General features: G+C 36.9%; 1 protein-coding gene across 3 annotated transcripts in view; it reads left to right on the forward strand.

Annotated features, from left to right (window-relative positions):
- LOC142084804 (BEN domain-containing protein 5) overlaps positions 1-19,897 on the forward strand; it is a 971,351-nt gene that overhangs the window by 397,684 nt on the left and 553,770 nt on the right. For all 3 annotated transcript variants that reach the window (XM_075155802.1, XM_075155804.1, XM_075155803.1), the window contains one exon: positions 259-475. In XM_075155802.1, the coding sequence (XP_075011903.1) occupies positions 259-475 (217 nt within the window). The remainder of the gene's footprint in view (positions 1-258; positions 476-19,897) is intronic.

Raw genomic sequence — 19,897 nt, forward strand, 5'->3', positions numbered from 1 at the left:
GAGGGCTGCAGTCCCTGCGGCGACTGGCACACCGGCACAGTAGCCGTGCCGTGCGCGGGCCCCTGGCGTGGAGGTTGTCTGGATGAGCGCTCCGAAACGCAGGCTCCGGGATCTGCTCGCCAGCTCCTAAGCTGTTCAAGCTGTTGCATTTCATTTGCTTTAGAGGAAATTTGAATCTCACATAGCCTTTTTTTCAGATTTCTTATGTCAAAAGACATATACTTGTCAATGTATATATATGCTGTTTCTGTTTTTTAGGCAAAGAATACCCTCTAAAAACGTGTATTACTATCGCTGCCCAGACCACAGGAAGAACTATGTCATGTCATTTGCTTTTTGCTTTGACCGAGAGGATGACACCTACCAATTTGCTTACTGCTATCCCTACACCTATACTCGCCTTCAGCACTATCTTGACAACCTACAAAGGAGGAACATGGACTACTTTTGCAGAGAATTGCTAGGACTCAGTGTGGTAAGTAATAGGCATGCTTGCCAACTAGCAGGCTTCATTATGAATGTCTACCCTTAAATGCTTATGGAGTATAATTCATCATCCCTGCTAAACTACACACATGCACATTTGTTTTACTGCTATCAATGACACACGAGGTAGCGTACCTGCACGGTGAAATATAGACAAATGCTAATTTAATTTCACATAAAATATTTCCTTTGTGATATGCAAGGCAATGCTAAATTCCCATGTAGGATCAATTCACCTCTAAAGACATTAAAAGATGAAACTGAAACAGCTTTATTGAAAAAATGTGATTTTTAGAGTACTCTGTCCATTTGTCTTTCTGGAAGAGCTTTTCTCTTCAGAAGAAAATATGGAACTAGAGTATAGCTTTTCTTGGTAAAATAATGCAAAACATACACAAACTACCTGTTTTACTTACTCTTAAAATGTCTGCTTTGGTGATTTGAAATTAAAAGGGGTTTAGTGGTCTCAGTATAGATCTTAGTGGCCACATGAAAATGAAATGTGATAGTTCTTCTGGTGCAGGAAGGAGGGTTAATGGTAAGGCTGAACTTCTGCTCACTTTGCTGTAACCTTTCTCTGAAATGTTGCCTGTCCTGAGGATTTGGAAAGCATGACTCAGCCACTTCCATATCAACTCAGAAATCATCAGATTAAAAAGTAATAGCTGGAATCTTGGGTTGTTTTTTTTTTTTCCTTTTGCGTTCTCAGATTTTATAGTGCACTTGTCCCACATTCTTAATCTTTTCTCTGAGATTTGATTTGGTCTAAACTTGTAGTGTGTGTATCAGAAAAAGAAAGCTGCGATTTCTATGAAAGCTGCTGATCCCGGCAGCTGGGGCTTTAAAAAGAATCCCAGCATATATTGTGAAATTCAGATTGAAATCATATGTATAGCCTGCACTGGAATGAAGAAAAGGCTTCCAGCATTAGAGCAGGCCATTGAGATCCCTATGGTGGCATAAAACTTGGAAGAAAAAATTAACTTATGGAGAAGAGTAAAAACAGAATTAACAAAAGAAGGCTTTTTTTAACCCTTTTGTTAGTTAAGTACAGTTCTTGTTCTAAAGATGACTATTACATATCCCTGAACTGGTATTAATTATTAATCATTCCAATTAGAGGGACAAACAATTATAAGGGAAAGGGATATTAAAAAAAATAGAAAAGGAAAATCTTCAGAGGATGGGAGAAAGGAGTACTATCATTTTAATGTGTGTAGGGTTTTAATTATTAATCTTAGAGGACAGAGCTGTCATTAATTCTATAATGAAACTGAATTTGTTTCCTTTCACTCTGAAAATAGTGTATAAACAGACACATTTGCATATTCATCAAAACCCTGATCTGACTGATTAAAACACTGTGATAGAAGGATTTGTCTTTTATCTGCATTTTGACAGACAGAGCTATAGTCTTAAATCTTGTTAACATTGTGTTACCAGTAGTTGCTAAATAGTATTTTTCATATTTCAGCAAACTAAACAAACAGATGCCATTCAAAATGTGGCAGGAAACGTGCTGTGTATAAGTCCAGATTTTATATCTATATGTACACACAAAATATGTTTTGCAGAAATTGATATTGTAACATTTTGCAGCTCACCATGCTGATCTGTATAAAAAGCTTCTGAATCAGGCTCATGCTGTAATCTTTGTAAGTAACATTACAATCTCAGAGCATTTCTGGCTTTTCTCCACACACAACTGTCCTAGAACAGCTTGGTAATTTAATGTCTTTGCTGAGCTTGAATAGACAATTTCCATAAGTTCTCTGCGAGTTAAATATTTTAACATAGAGCTTTGTTGCTATCATACATCTTTAAATGGTGAAAAACAGGATCCTTCAGTCTTCACTGCACAGTGCTTCATCAAAGCAGAAGCTGGCTGTACTTTAGAGAATTGCGTGCCATATAGGATAGATTTAGAGCTAAGAAAGCGAGCTCCGTCCCTGCTCTGGCCCCTTATGTAAGATAAGAGGAATCAGATTGGCATAAAGAGACCCTTAAAAGCTCTATTCCTGGCAAAGGGACGATACCCTTGGTAGCACATGGTGGAAGGTAACTTAAAGGTGCAGTCTGAGGACAAACTCTGAAGTCCTCAGGCACGGGGCTGAAGCAAGGTAGCATGTTAGGGGAAGGCTGTGGCATATCTGTCGAGCTGCCATGTAGCCACTGATACACCCCGCTTCATTCCAGGGGAATTTTACAGCTCCTTGCAGCAGTTTGTGATTGTAAGGATGGAGAATGGTTTGAAACAATGTCAGTTCTCCTGGATTATGAAGTTTTGAGCTGTGCCTCCTGGAGACAACAGAATCTCGCCACGGATCTTGGGGTTTTTTATTTTTCTTTGTCGTGGAACAGTAGAATGCAAGTCACAAGAAACCATGCTTAGATGATTACTCCTGAAGGCTTTCTGAGTGCACATTTTGCTGCATGTAATGTTTTCAAGGCAATCTAATTTCTAATCTAATTTCATATTTTCTCTAAAGAAAGTACTATGCCTCCATTAACTCCTTAAATACTTTCACTAATTCTATGAAAATTGAAAGTGAAATATCAGTATGGGACATGTAATTGTCATTAGGATGCAGAATGGCAAAGTGGTTCAGAGCCAAATGGCAAATATTCCCATTGCCAGTGTGAATGGATAACTTAGCTGTTCTATTTCTGACCTTTTAATGTTTATATTCTTTACTTGAGGGAGCTATCCCAAAGTCTAGATGTGCCAAATGGTCTTGAAAATAGTCTCTCCTGCAAGCTAGCTATGATGGTCACCCAGGTATCATTTAAACTGCCATTTTCATTCTGCCATTGTTGGCCTTAAGTAACTTCAGACTTTCTATGGTTTGTCCCAACAGATCATAACTTCAAAATCTGTGAGCATTTTTTACAACTATGAAATTAGTTTTTTGCATATTATTGATGTGTCTGTCATCTTGGCATATATTATGCAATATTGTACAGCATAATATAATGAAAAAGAATTTTTATATTTCTGTGAAAATATAAGCACAGGCTCAATTTACATTTACAGTACCTATTTTATGATACTTACACTGTTTCATGTGCAGTTACAGTTATGTGTAGCATTATAAACAATATTTCAGAGTTGGCAAAATTTTTAAGTGTGTCATCATTTGAAGGTGGTAGTCTAAATTAGCTGTGCATACTTGAAGTGTGTGGACAATTGATGAGACCTGTACTTCTACAAGTATTCCAATGTCACACATACTATATTGAACGAGTTTTGGTGAGCCTGGCTCAGCTCCTACAGCCCACTTTACAAATCACCACTGGCTTGGCAATATTTTCAGTACTCACTCAAAAGAGAGCCAAGATTAATGGGAGAAAGCTACTTTCTTTCACCCCGTTAGGCAGTGGTGCTTCCAAATTACACTTGAGGAGAACTGCAACTGCACACACAAACCACAAGCCTCAAAGGGACTTCCACAGTACACAGAGACTGGAATATGGAATTCTGTTGAATTAAATATTAAACATACATATTTTAAAACAAGAAGGCAATATGTCTAATATAGAGCTCTGTAAGTGAGCCAATCTCTTAAATCAGACATGAGATACTGAGTGAAACAGATTGGAACACAAGGTGCTTCATTCTGACTCCACACTACTTTGGTGCGTGCTTTTAATTTACGTAAATTACTCCTGATTTATGCTGGTATCAGAGAGATCAGAATGAGGCCCTGAGTCTGTGAAACTGCACACCAGATGTCACATTGCTGGTTCATTGATCAAATATCCCTTATTTACTGTCTAAATGACTGGCTACCCCAGTAAAAATAGTTGATCAGTTCTACTGATATCTACTGGTCCATTTTTAACTGCTCAGTTATGACTGTTTTAAAGCATGAAGCAAAAAAAAATAGACAATTTTTCTAAGGTTAAATTTCCCATTTCTATGTTCAGCGTTAGGTTATGTAATAACAGTTCTCTAAAAGAAAAGTATACTCTTTGTCTTCAAAAAAATAGAAGTCACAGGCTTCAGTGTGATGTATCATACCTTTGAAATCACGTTGGTATCAGATTCTGTACTTTCCAATGGTTCTGACTGCAACTAGGTTGAAATGTCATCTAAATGCAATTTGTGGCAATTTACTTGGTCTGAAAAAGGCCACAGAAATAATGCTTAAAAAAAGTAAATCCAACTTCTCATTTCTCTAGAATGTAAAAGTGTACCTACATGTATGTTCAGGGCACATTCTTTTTATTCAGTGGTGTATCTATTTACTCATATAGTACTGCTGTTTCCATAGCATTCATAATATGGATGTGATCCCAAAACTGTATGTGAGATTTTAAATGTTCCTACGGCTATTTTCTTAGCTGGGTTGGATATCAGCAGAAGTAGTGTTGGACCTAAAAATAACACCACCAAAAGTTCTTTCTCAAATAAAATATGATTTATAGTATATAATAGCCCAGTGTGCTATCAGGGAAATTATATAAATAACACGAAAAATAACAGGGAATTATTCTATACCACCAGTTTTAAGGAAAATTTCTGTGTTAGAATTTAAAGGAAGCTCTGGGAGATAAACTGGCTTGTGGGAATCATAGACAAGGAAAGATAGGCAAAACTATGTTACTGTTAAAAGTTGCCATCCGTCTGTGGGATATATAGAACTGGTCATGGTAAAAACAAGAAATACTTCGGTTTAAGTTGGCAGCAATATATAGTTTTAGAAAAACAAGCTCAATAAGATCATTATTTACAGTTAATATTGTGCAAGGTTACTAAATGTATAAGCTGGTTATTTCTTAAATTCCAGAAAGAGCACTGTTTCATATAGTAAAATAATTCTTAGAAGGATTTGCATAGATTGTTGTTTATCTAACTATAAGTAAAAAATCTTAAATTGGGAAGAAGCATTCAAATCTTAAGTCAATTTTGCAGCTCACATTTTATAACTACCCTTGTCCATTTAAAAACTCTTAGGAAAAAAACTGCTTGGACCTTCACAAAAAAGAAACTTTGAGCATAAAGAATCCATTGAGCTTAGAAATCACCTGCAGAAAAACTGTTATGATCCACTTTATAAGAAGAAAACGTCCTGAAATGACAGTAAATGAATTATAGGCGGTGGTGTTAGTCTATACAAACTGTTTTCATGCATAGGTCCCAGGTTGCACCCTTTCATCCTATGAAAGGGAAACAGGGAAACCTTCGGAAAGTCTGTGACCTTTCTGAAGTTTTCACTGGACTTTCTGTAGCTGTGCAGGTCGGCCTTTTGCTTCACGGCTCTCCATTTCCATGTCAGGCTCTTCATCTCACCTTCACTCCACACTTGCCCTTTCTTTGCCTCAAACTTAACCTTCTCTTTTCTTTCCATTTAGTTTATACTTTCCTAAGCTAACTACAGGAAGAAAGTTGTGGCATTTGTTTGCTGCTCTTATGTTACTTATTCTGCTTTGTTTTTTCCCATTCATTCCCGTTATCTCTCTGAGTTGTGAAGGGAAAATCCAAAATAGCTGTTAGGTCTTTTAAATACCAGGACTGCACAAGGTAGTCATGTTCTCTTCCGTGCACTCAATATCCCCATCTCAGTGCCATTTCATGTAACTTCATATCCTCGTCTACGGCCTGTCTTCCCTGTCCTTATGTCTTTTGTGCTCTCTGTTTGCTCCATCCTCTAATACGTACACCCGCATTTCCAGAGAAGCTGGCATAATATGTGGTTTGTCCAGGCTTCAACCTGGAGAGGAAACATTAATGACCTAGTCAGTTGTCCTGACATACCTGAAATAACACCCAGGTGCAGGAAGGCATTTCAGGGTCTTGTTTCGTGGCAATGGCAGATTTTAGATAAAAGGCAGATTTTACTCATTCTTGTCCTCAGCACTTTCTACTGCTTGGTCGGGTGCCAGACAGCTCAGTGTGATAGCTTTCCAATAGGAAACAAACTGTCTTTGACCACACAGTCAGTTCAACCCCCAGATCTGGGTAGCTGCCTTTAGTTATTGCACCCTAAGCTTCTGGGGACAGGGAGCACCTATTTTACTTTCCGTGTTTAGTACCTTGCTCACTAGAACTCCTTTTTTGTTGGTGCTTGGGAAATAACATCGTACAACCGATTAATATCATTCCATCAAAAAAGCAAGTCTGAGGTCCTGTGTATACACCAATGTAAAGCTTCTTATGGTTTTAAAATTTACCTAGTAGCCCTGAAGGACATGCAGATATTTTGCAGATATGTATGGCCCTTAGAAACCAGTGTAAACCCTGGAATACATTCATTCTCCTTTCACATCCATTTACAGAAATTTGTTTTCCCTCTTTTGTAGCACAGCATTAAGCAATAATTACCATGTTGATAGTGACGCTGAATGTACTTGCATGTAGGGGAAATCGTGCTATGTGGAGCTATTAGCTACATTTGCCCCGTAGCACTTTACTGCTTTGACTCTGCTGGGATTTTGACTACGTTTGAGTTGGTTTCTATTTAGATCTCCTGAGTGGTGACTGTAATGCATCTGTGGGGCTGGAGTTGTATTTTAATCTTCATTCTTTGACTGTAGACCCATGTAGAAGATGGTTAGCCTGGCCCAGATTACCTGTAGGGCTGAGACCTTGGGACTGAACACTTATCTAACGATTTTAAAGTCTGCTCAGTCCAAAGGATTTGGATTTATGCCTTTTAATTTAACCAAAGAAAGAACTATTTATTGATTTAGCTTTATACTAGCTATATAATAAATGTATTAAAATCTCAAAATACTTTAGGCAAAATCTTGTTTACATAATTTGTGTAAACCAAGCATTGTGGCTTTGATCCAGCAAAACACTTAAGCATAGATTTAAACTTAAGCATGTTAAATAGTCCTGTTGAAGTCACTGGCACAGTTCATGGCATCAAGTTAAATGTGTGTAAAAATGCCTTTAAGCTTCAAGGTCAGAACAATCAACACTTTGCAAGATCAAGGCCTGGTGCCCTAATGTTTTGCCGTTATCTTGTACTACCATTATAACAACATGACTACAGAATAAAAAAAAAACCAAAAAAACAAAACAAACCTAGACTTTAAGCCCAGATTCTCAGTGTTTCCAGCCAAACCTACTTACAAAGTAAAGAGGAGTAATGATGTTTTCAGTCTTATATAAATGTAAATGGATCTGGCTATATATTTCAGTTCTTTTTAAATATTTGTTTTAATAAGCTCCCAGGGGCTTGCTTGTCTAACGTTTCACCTTTACCTACAGTACACTGCCACCACTGAAGCTGAGAGCTAAATTAGAGATCAGGTTGTAGGATATGGAAAGAATTTACTTGCCAGTCATTGGTAGCCAATGGATTTGGCCTGTGACTTCATTCACCCCTTGTGTAGTGTTAAGAATAAAACAAATTCACAACAAGGTAGATATGTTTTCAAACAACTTTCCAGTATTACAAAATTCCCACTGCACAAGATTTTTAAGACTTGTGTGTAAGACTGCGAGCTGTTTACTCCCACTTTAAACATAATGTAACAAATAAACCATTCAAAAATAAACAAACAAAATTTTGTCACATTCAGTCAGCGTTTGAGGTTTCTACGTACCTTCCTGCACCCTCCCTTCAGATTCATCTTTCCTCTTGTAATGGTACATACCTAATAGATAATAACAAAATAACTCAGCAAATGAAAAGTAGTCTCAAGTTTGATTTAAGGAAGCATTTATTTGTCTGTCACCTCATTTTTGGATATTTCATCGCTTGTCCATGTCTAGTTGGAGAAGCTGGTTCAGGTAATGTATTCTGCAGTCCTTTTTGCAGTTCTCTATAAATATGCTGAATGTCGGTGTGTAAAGTGAATCCCACCATTGCTCAGCAGTCCTTTTTGTAGTGTAGGAGTAAGGTGTGCACTTGAGGCCGCCTGCATAAGAGATCCATGCTAATTCTGGAGTTCTTTGTCCTTGCTATGCACATGTTCAGTAAGACTTTATCTCTTGATAAAGCCTTGAAAGCTGGCTCTAAAAGGACTTCAGCTTGTATGTCACATAGGAATGAGAAAATAAAGAAATAAGAAAAGATTTTGATGCAGATTATAAGATAATGTAGACCAAGGAAGTGTAGTACAGGTGGCCCAAGCTGGCTAAGTGCATGCTTACTGTTGACCCCAAGTATTTGAATACATATAATTTGACTAGAAGAACTAAGACTCATGACAACCTAATGGATTTCTAGAACGCGTTGCTGGGAGGTACTGTATGTAGCCTGTAATCCATTCTTGATTGCAGTGTGGTTTTAGTGGCCCTTACTTTTCTGCACTGTTACGAAAGCATTTTTGAATCAAAGAATAGTGCAATGAAGGACATCAAACTTACATGTAAGGGAGGCTAGTGCCATCCTTATTTTAAGACATCATGTTACATTCAAACGTATTTTATCTTAGAAAATCATAATAGTACCGAAAAAAAGAAAGAGTGTGTTTCTAGAAAATGCTAGCTCCTGCTATTATCCACAAATACTGAAAGCAATATTTATCTTTGTTTTGACGACAAAATAACATACAAGTAGCATGAGGAGACAGGAGCTTTTTAATGTAAAGCAGTAGGTACTTAATTGAAAACTGTTTTTTCACTTCTTAGGAAATATAAGATACAGCTTAAAGCCTTTTTAATACTCTTTAAAAGAGATCTTACATGGCAACCAATCACATTGGTACATGAAAAGAACTGCATTCTCTGGTAAAGATCCTCTTTTTCATGTTTTCAAACAGCAGCTGAGCACCATACTGTGGCAGCAGAGAACAATCTGAGAAAATGAACACAGATTGAAAAGGTCTCAGTTACATGACATTTTCAGTGAAAAAAATTCAGCCCTAGGCCCACAGTTAAAAGTTTTCACTCAGAATTCCCTAGAATTGTGGACATACCTTTCTACAGAAAGTGTTCGTTTTTCTGAACTACCTTATCTGATGTTCTAATAAATGTGTAACATGGAGGAAGACAAAGGAGAGGTACCATCCATTTGAGGAATTTTCATAAGTATGCACAAAATAAAAATCAATTTCAGAAATCAGTTTGCTCCCTTTTATTTTGAATTTCCCATTAATTGCATCCAATTTAGTCTTAATTAGTTAAATTTTAAGAGGACTGTTACTTTCTCAAAATCTAAAGACTTCAGGATTTTATAATACATATATTTCTTTTCCATTTAGATTTTCTGCATTAAGGTTGATTATAATAATTCATCAATACCCATCATGATATTTTTAATCAGCTTCTTAGTTCATTAGTAACAGCTGTACATTTTTAAAGGTTGTTTTTTTGGTTGTTTTTTTTTTTTTTCAAATCTAAGTTGTTTAGAATTAAAATATTAACTAGTCCTCTCCACATATGAAAGCTGCAGCATGGAATGGGGGAAAGTCTTATGCCTATCATTAAAGAAAACCCAGATTCTTTTAGAACTTTTGCTCTGACAGCCTCCAAAACATTGCATAAATGTCACTGAGTTAAAATTCATAACATTCTTCTGACTATAGTGTCATTTTATAGGGAAGGAGACTATTGCAGAAATCTGGATCACTTAGAAGCAGCCTGTGGTAAAGACTTTGGTATTCATTTTCGGAGCTTAGCCACCCTAAACAGTTTAGATGGGGTTTCACTTCAGTATCGAGTCGTCAAATCGCTGTCAGGACCATGGACAGCGCACGCGATTTGTCTGTCTGGGGCACTCGCACATTTTCACGTACAGTTTTGATAAGCTGAAAATACAAATTACTTCTTTCAGAAGTCCTGATACACAAAATTGAAGCCCAGCTTTTGATAGTTACACACCAAAAAGAAGTTTAATGTTTTGGAAACAGGCCCTATTTGCGACTGCTGAGCTCTTCAAAGTATGGTCCCTGGCACTCAAGAAAATAATTAGAAATGGAGTCTGCTATTTTGCACAGTTCATGTGATTCAAGACCTCAGGTCTGTTTTTCTTATTTGCCTCCTGAGAATGAAAAATGGCCAGTAAGGTGTTATGTCTGATGGAAAATTTATAGGAATGTCAGAGATGACTGATTAAGGGTACTTTATAGATTAACAGATGAAGACTAAAACAGAGGTTGATGGTACTGTGTGGGAAAAATAGGAGATATGGTGGCAATACAGCGAGGCACATCAAGATTTGTCTTAGACCTGTGCATAGATATTAATCCATAATGAATATTTCAAAATCTGAAAGGTAATGGCTAGAACAAGAATAGCGATACTACTCCCAAAAGGGTGCTTGTGCTGGTTTTGGCTGGGATAGAGTTAATTTTCTTCACAGTAGCTAGTATGGGGCTGTGTTTTGTTTTTTTTTGGTGAAAACAGTCTAGATAATACAGGGATGTTTTCGTTATTGCTGAGCAGTGCTCACACAGAGTCAAGGCCTTTTCTGCTCCTCACACCACCCCACCAGCGAGTGGGCTGGGGGTGCACAAGAAGTTGGGAGGCGACACAGCTGGGACAGCTGACCCCAACTGACCAAGGGGATATTCCATACCATATGACATCATGCTCAGCATATAAAGCTGGGCGAAGAAGAAGGAAGGGGGGATGTTCAGAGTGATGGCGTTTGTCTTCCCAAGTAACCATTACGCATGATGAAGCTCTGTTTTCCTGGAAGTAGCCAAACACCCACCTGCCGACAGGAAGTAGTGAATGAATTCCTTGTTTTGCTTTGCTTCCGTGCGTGGCTTTTGCTTTACCTATTAAACTGTCTTTATCTCAACCCACGAGTTGTCTCACTTTTACTCTTCTGATTCTCCATCCCACCAGGGGAGAGTGAGTGAGCGGCTGTGTGGTGCTTAGTTGCCAGCTGGGGTTAAACCACGACAGTGCTCAAAAGCATTGCATCTTCTTTGTCTACAGTGAGTGGAAATGCATAATCTCCATATTGCCCTGTAGTCTGTCTTCCTCTCTAAAGCTTAAGGAAATGGTCTAGATCTTTAGCATGCTCTAGGCAATCAAGTTATCAACATAAAGTACTTCTGTATCTTCTGCTTGAGGACCATCTCTTCTTATAGGGATTAATGGTATTCTAGGGTCCCAGAGAACTAATAAAAGTTTGGTTTTTTTAATTGTGGTGGCCTATCTTTATGAAGAATCCAGACAGTATATATCCACTCTCAAGAGAACAAACTGCTCAGAATGCAAACTCAGGAAAAAAGAATATGTGTTTCAAAGGTGTACTTTTCTGTTGTTGTAATCATCCTTACAAGATACTGTGGCAGCACCAGGTTTGCCTTCAGCTCCAACTGATTTTGAAATCCTTCAGAGCTTTAGGAATAAAACTGCACATATCCTCTAGATTTCTTTTATAGAAATAGATAAGATTTTGTAACAGCAAATAACACTGCAGAGCTGAATAAAATTGTCCTCCCATAAATGCCACTTGGGTGCACTCAGACCAAAGACCACTGTAGACTCATGCTACACAGACTCATAGAAAGACAAAGAAAAAGATATTATATTCCTCATGGTCAAACAGAATTCCTATATGTCCATCTTGGCTGAAATTCCCATTAGCCATGGCAACCAATGAGAGAAATACACAGTAACAGATAACATCTAATTTAATGCTGACAAAGAGGTGGGATGCATTGATCTGTTTGGCAGAAAACTTCATTCTTTTTCATTTCTATAATTCAAATTTTCTCATTACTGGACACAGATGGCAAAATATAATTTTATTAACTAAATAACCATTTGTTTTACAGTTCATCAATTAAATTGCAAAGAGTACAGAGTCTAGTTTATGCTGGCCATTAACAAAAACAAGTTAGTAGCTAGAGCTATACTACAAATGGCTATAGATGTTGCATACAGTGCTTCAAGATCATTTGTTGCTATGACAATAATGAAGCAGAATAGCTGTGGTCTCTGAAATCTCAGATTTTTCATCTTCTCAGAGAAATACAGGTAAATACTCTTCTTTTAGAGAGCTGGACTTCCTTCAGAACTACAATGAATTTATGTATGTATTTTACAAAATAAGCCAGCCATTCCCTGCTCATCAGAAAGTTAAATCAGAAAAAAGGAAAATTAATGGATTGCGAAGCTCCTGGACAACAACCACCTGCCCTGTTATCTACTGCCAATGTCAGTATGAACTACCAGGTAAGTACCAAGGAAAGTAAACTGATGGTTCCTGTACACTACCAACCATCTCCAAAATCTTCAGTATCAGCCAAGCACACTTTTGGTAGAAGTGAATGAGGACTGCACATCAAAATCCTTTCCTGATCTCATGTATCTTTACCTAATAAGAAGTGCACCTGTGTTCATTTTTTAACATCTGGGGAACACACTGGATTCTGGAAATTATTTCCACCCTAGTTTCTTATATTTCCAAATAATGGCACAAATTTCCTGACATGCTCCATCTGAAAACTTACTCTGAAAGGAAGGAAATTCTCTCCTGCAACTGGTGACCACAGAGTAGTTGCTCCATAATCTCTTTCCCTAAATAACCTAGGGAGTGACCATTTTTTATGTCTATATATTTTTTAAAATGCAGATAAGCTCTCTTTTCTTTCATACTGTCACAAATGATTAACTTTACCTGCAATAATGCTGAATCACAACAAGAGGTTTACAAAGATCACGGACTGGTGGTGATTAACATCTATAAAATACTAGCTCGCAAAAGATACCTTTTTTGATTAGTTTCAGAAGTTGCTGAAGGTAGTTTGAAATCTGCTCCATGTGCTAGGATGTAGGATAGCCTGTACTCTGACAGCAGCACACACTATATAAGCTATTCGAAAACAACAGAGAGGTGTCTTGAACAGAATAGGGAGCCCGTGTGTACAAACAGAAAATTCACAAATTTAAAACACAGAAATTTACTAGAAATAACAAAAGTGTTTGGACTTTGAACATTTTCTTTCTTTGATTCAAAAATACTCCATAATGTTTGTAAGGTAACGATCACAGTCTACTGCATACAATTAATGTGTTATGATAGTAAACCTCTGGAACTGACCACATGTCATCAGATCTCTCTGACTACACTTAACTTACCATTATACCGCTGATGGCAGATGTACTTCAACAATGATCATGGATAGAATTCCTTACAGAAGCTTCATACTATATTCTATATGCTGGGAATACCCATCCGCACCCCTGTTCGCAGCCAACATGAACATGAAATTTTACAGCTTTTGTTCTAGGGGCAGTCTGAGTTAAATCTCTCTAAGAGACACCTTTGCCATGTCATAGTTGGGTAAGCCAATTGTATGTTGTTTACTTGAATCATCCTGAATGCCAAAGAGTAAAACAATTCTCTCGTTAATAGATGACATATAGCTAAGATTTCTTCTTTTCAGATGTATGTTGTATTTTTTTCTCTCATTCTAACACAGAGGAAAATTGTTTCCTGCCAGTTTTCTTCTTTTGCATCTTAAAGCATTACATGTGGATGTATCTTGATTTCAGAAGGTCATATTCATTACAAGTTTAAACATGCTATCTAACAATAAACTGGAATCTACTAGAATGGCATGAATTTCTATAAGGAAAAATACGTTATGTGATAATTTTCACATTTCCTGTCTTCCAATCAATACTATTTGATCTATTTATTGTTGCTAATTTTGGAAAACCTCACCTCTCCTTTCCTTTTTTTCCTATTTTTCTTTTTACTTTTTTTTTTTTTTAAATCCATAGAACATCTGAAAGTGCCACAGTCAAACTGAGTATTTCATAATATTGCATTCAGTTTCTGTAAAATTTGTCAAAGGCCTTTTAAGCTTTTTTCACTATTATCAAAACTACTTCCATTGTTTCTTTCATTTCTCATGACACCTACACTGAAGCGTTGGTTACAGTCTCATTACTCTCTCTCCATAAAAGTTACCTTCTTTCTGAGTATAATGTCTGTTACAGAGGCAGCAGTGCAAGGAGATCTGATAGCTGACCTCTCCTGTGCTGTGTTTCATTACAGCAAAGGTTCTCCTAGATTACATCCAAAATGTTTTCTCAAAGTTGTTTCAGAATTAACCAAATTATTAAATTATCTGTGTCTTTTCCTAAGCTTCCTGCTAGTTTTGAGACTATCGTTCACTTCTAAGGTTCTAGAAAGGCTTTAGACTTCTACTTTCACAGACTAAATTCTTCAGGTATCATCTTGATTTATTATCTCATTACATGATTTCAACACAGGTCTCTACTCTCAACAATATCAAAAAACCAAAAGACAGACAGACACGAACTGCTTCAGTAGCACCTTTAGATACATTCTGGCTATCTGTTGGGTAAATCAGTAGGGAACCTATTGGAGTATTTTACGTGTATTATGTGGTTACGACTGGCTTCTGTTCTGATTTCTTTGGATAGAACAGTTCTGACATAGTTTCTTCTTCAGCAGAGTAAGTATTCATCTGTTTAATTTACTATTTAGGAGTTTCTCGCAGTGGCGTGCGTACAGAGGCAACTATGCATAAGCAATGTTAAGGTTATGTACCAAGAAATGCCTATTTCCTGTAAAATCACCATGCACCTTCCTGCACCTTGGGTTCATATAATTTAATATGGCAGAGAAAACAGGAGCTCCAGAGCCATAGCCAGGAGTAAAAGCAGGGAAAAACTGGACATAAGTCTTTGAGAAAAATAGATGAGGTCATCCAGTTCCCATAAGATACATGTGGATGTTTTCAGTAGCTGTTTGTCTTTCAGTGTCACAGATGAGCCCACGATGACATACAGTCTTTGTGCTTGCTTAACATTCAGAAGACACTTATGACAAATAAGGTCACGTAATGATGATGATGCTTACCGGATTTGGGAATATGTATTGCTACCATTACTTCAGAGGTCAGTTTTAGCTTTTTGAACTTCAAATTAGGGTCCAATCATCTTCAATGTAAGTTTTGGGAAAATGTCTGTGATGAATGAAAGATACACAGAACAGTTTGGGGTTTTTTTTTCCCATATATTGGTAATGTTGGAGCTAAGATTGTTCCTTTTTTTATAGATTATGAATGACTGTGAAATACAAGAGCTTTAGAGCAACTGTGCATATCAAAGAACTTGAATGGGATCATGTTTGTGTTAAACGCAATTCTTATCTTGATTTGAAATATGCAATAATTATCTTGATTCTGAGACTAGATGCTAATATGGGTCAGTGATAGTTCATGACAATAGTTTAAAAGGCAATTTTTCATCCTCTGCAAGTGAGCCAAGAAATGCACTCAGGAGTTCCTTCATTCTGCTTGAAGTCATCTGCAAGTTCCTACTACACTCAGTGAACTTTCACAAGCAAGGTGATGCTTGAGAAGTTGTAGAATTTATATGTAGTGTTACATTTCTAGAATGGATATCCAGCCCCTAATAATTTACAGTTTATTAATTTCAGACATCTATTTTAATAAGTCCCAAAATAATCTTATTTCCCTCATCCTGATCTGTATTGAAGACCTCCAAGCATGTCCCTTGGAAGAAATGAAACAGTAAAGAGCAACTGTTGGAATTGGGGGGTGTTAGAAAGAGGAAATGTCTTATAGTCACAGAATCCAAATATCTAAAATAAACTTGCTTAAATGTAGCTGCCACTGCTAAATTTCTCTGCTCTTTGCAAGTGCCTAGTTGTTCTGGAAAGAGAAGTGTGTGCGTTTGGTTTCGTCCATCAGAGAGCTCAGAGGCAGAATAATGTTCAATCATGATGTTAATCACAGCACAACAGTTTCTACTGAAATGACTCTATAAAGGATTTATCCTCCTATCTATGCAGGCGCATAAAGAATTCTTTTAATGGGTAGTGCATATACTCTTGTAAAAGAATTGACTTCTTTGTATTAAAATTACATGCCTGGGATTTTAACATAAAAACTGAAAAATCCCACTGTGCAAAACTGACTTAAACTCAATTTCCCTTTTCCCCTTTTACAATGTCAAGATGCCTGAGTGCTCAAGTGACTGAATAAGTACTAAATATTTAATGCATAGAGGTTACATTAACTGAGTCTTTGATCTGAAACTTCTTAAAAACATCTTAAAAGCCCTTCAAAAATGGGTTAGTATTTCATTACAGTCACTTAAAATAGATTTATTTTACCAAAACATCCTGTCAGAAACCCCAAAGCTGTGATTAATAACCTACAGCATTTTGACTAAAGCATCTCCTAATAATAGTTTCTTAGTGTATCAACAGATTGCCTATTGTGGGTAAGAAATAGCTGGCCCTGTCGCCTGTGTCTGGCACTTGCATGTATGCAGTTTCTCTGCTGAGAGTTTGAGCAGGTATATACATCAGAATACACAGTGGGATCCTGCACACTTGATGTTATTCAAACAGAACGTGTCTCATTTAATTCTGAGATTAAATTAACTTTTTTTCTTCATGGAATAAATTTAGTAGGGCAGTTTTGTACAGATGTTTTTGTATAGTAATATTCACAAGTATTTGGGCAACATGAACAACAGGATAGATCAATAATTAATAACATCCTGGGAAAATCCTGCTTGTTTTTAATCTGTACAGTGTAATTTGAGAGCATCTCTGGCTGTGTCAAGACTCTGTCCTTTAGATTTTTTTTTATTGTTCAAGGGCAACAGACTACAGTATGATATTGTGTGAGTATCTGCTAGATGTGTAGAAGACAGAAGCATATGTAGAGGCAGGTTTCTATATGATGAATTTCTACTGCATCCAGCAGAACTTTCATGAGAGAACTTGGCCCACTGAAATCTATCCTTCCCCCTTGTTGTAGATTTCCTTCTCATTGGCTTTGTGCATCTCTAGATCGCACTCTAAAATTCCCACTGATGTTTTCCTAACACAACATGTTGTGTGCTAACACAACACGAACACACAACTTAGGATCTTAAATGATTAATCACAAACCACCTGGTCACTCTGGTACTGAATTTTGAAATGTAGTTCTGAGTTCATGAATTTTTAGCTCATGCCTGTCATTTCTACTTCTTAATTCACACCTGCTTAACCAGTGGAAAGGAAGCTGAAAAGATCAGTTTAGGAACTGGCCTGTTTCTGTCTCCTCAGGAATTAGTAGATGAAACAAAACATTAAGTGTATTCTAGGATAATAAAAGAAATAAACGCTAGATTCTGAGCTCACTGTAGGATCGTATGTAGTCATTTGCCATTACTTTCTCAAAGTAAAAGTTAAGGATTTCTTCTTCTCCCACAATACTAGTGAGAAGCACATGGCTAAACCCTCATGAACCACTTTGAAAGTATATTCCTTGTTTCTTAAGGGAAATGCACCTTTGTCAGTGTATAGCTTGTGTAGAAGATGTTTTGCATATAAAAACCATGTGTACATTAAATCCTGTTATATAAAGCAAAGCTGGTTTTCTGTGGAGTTCTTTTGTAGTACCAACATTAAAAGGGTTGTTATAAATAAAAGTGGAATATAATTATAAATGCCCTTCTGAGGAAAAAAAATCCTTGATTACCTTTGAATTCTTTTGCCCTTTAAAAAGGTTATATTTAACTGATTCAGTTTCTTACTTGATGTTTCAGTTCCCAAGGGAAATCAACCTCCAGTATGAACTGTTTCAATTGGGTTACATGACTTTACTTTGTGTCTTGCATTTGTTAACAGACAGGTTGTATAACACTGCAGGCTAAACACGCGTTGCTCCGTTTTCAGCTACCATTGGTACGCCTGTGTTCGGGGGGATGACCCAAAGTGGGAGAAGTTTTCAAAAGTGGGAATGGTTTTCAAAAGTTCTGCTGAAATTAACCCCTCCTGACAATAGCATAAACTGCTTGGAAGTAGAAACTTCAGGAGCAGCGTGAGGCTATGAATCTTAAACTCTAAGAATATATTTAATATTTTGATGTGCTACTTACCATACATAGGGTTTTATGACCAAAAAGAAGTGGGTCAAATCATCAAATACGCCCTTACTCCCAATGGCATATAATCTGTGGAAGCGCTGTTGACTGGAACAGAATTTCCTTGAGTTACCAAAGCTGTAACTGAGAAATTAATTGGAGCATGTGCGTGCTGCCTCGCTGAAATGCAGGAGGCTGAATTCTAGGGGATATTTTCTATTTCTGGGTAGTTTGGTGTTGAACAGCTTTAGATTCATTATTCTTATATTTCCATCAAGTAATGCTTTCCTGGTAGAGGAGGAGATGAAAGGACCTTTTAAAAAAATATCAATAACAAAAAAGAAAGGAAAGAAAAAGGGGTTTCATCCAGGCTTTTTTTTTAGTCACTGATCAATAGCCCCACGAGAGTGCCGTATTTAGAGAAGAAAGGCAAGCAAGCAAGAATCTTAACTAACTAGCAGGAAGTTGATTGTAGCGTGCTGGTGTTCGGGCAACTGATAAGAGAGGAGGAAACATTTATGCTGAGAATCAGCAAAGCAGGAACATGTTTTACTACTTTGCCTATTTCATTTTGCAAGTCTAATATACTGCACATAGGCTCTGGAGATAAGTTTAGACTAGTTTGGTTAATTGCATGGCATAAAATTTGGAATGGGATGGACAATAAGCTATGGTAAATGATATTTTGATTCAATATACAATAATGTTCGTATTTGAGATGCTACATTTGCGGCAGAAATAAGAGTAAATTATTGTATAGATTGGCAACAATCTGTATGTCCCTTGCGCTGTAAGGTAGTACGCTGGAGGTATCCACCAATCGTTGTCCTAATTCCTTGCAATAGGTGATGATGTATATGGTATTATCATTTTTACCTATATAAATTCAGAGAGCTCAGTTAAAGCTTGTTGTGTTTCATTGTTGTACAGCTTATGTCAGTAAAAAAGGACCTAGGCTAAGACAACATGCTTGTATTTCAGAGCTGGAGAAAACTTTAGGGCCTTGTTTCTGTGTTAAATTGATTTTTCATTTTCTTTTTTATTTATTAAAAATGCATATTCTACCCAGAATGTTTCCTAGAGTTTTTTGGAGCACTGCTGAGTAAGCCAAACTACCTATGTACTTCTTTCGAGTCACCAGTGCTCTTGGCAGGCACTGTTATTTTTGCAGTCACTTACTGATTGTGTTTTTTTAAATAAAGCTTTTGGGCTTTTTTAGTGTTAGATAAAAAAAAAAATTAAAACAATTACTTTAAATTTCAATATCTAATAAAAGAATATTATTTTTAAAAAAATCCTTCCAGAACACTTTTTTTCTGTCTCCTCCCCACTCCACCCCACCCAAGTTTATTCCTTTTATTCACTGTGAGCATGACTTGTCTTGCCTTCAGGCTGAATAAACTGCTGTACCACATCTTCTATGTGAAACCCATGCACTGACAGATGTATGTTACATTAACGCTTTCAAAGTCTTTTTTTAAGTATTAGTATAAATTGTTTGCATGCCTCTTTCTGTAAATTAAGTTTATTTAAAGTTGTTTAAGAGGCAGAAATAAATCCATCTCTACCTTCTCCATTCTGGTTTACTGTATGCCTGAAGTTATTCTATGTTCAGGGTTAGTGGTTAGA

This window comes from Calonectris borealis, chromosome 8 (genome assembly GCF_964195595.1).
Source record: "Calonectris borealis chromosome 8, bCalBor7.hap1.2, whole genome shotgun sequence".
NCBI lineage: Eukaryota > Metazoa > Chordata > Aves > Procellariiformes > Procellariidae > Calonectris > Calonectris borealis.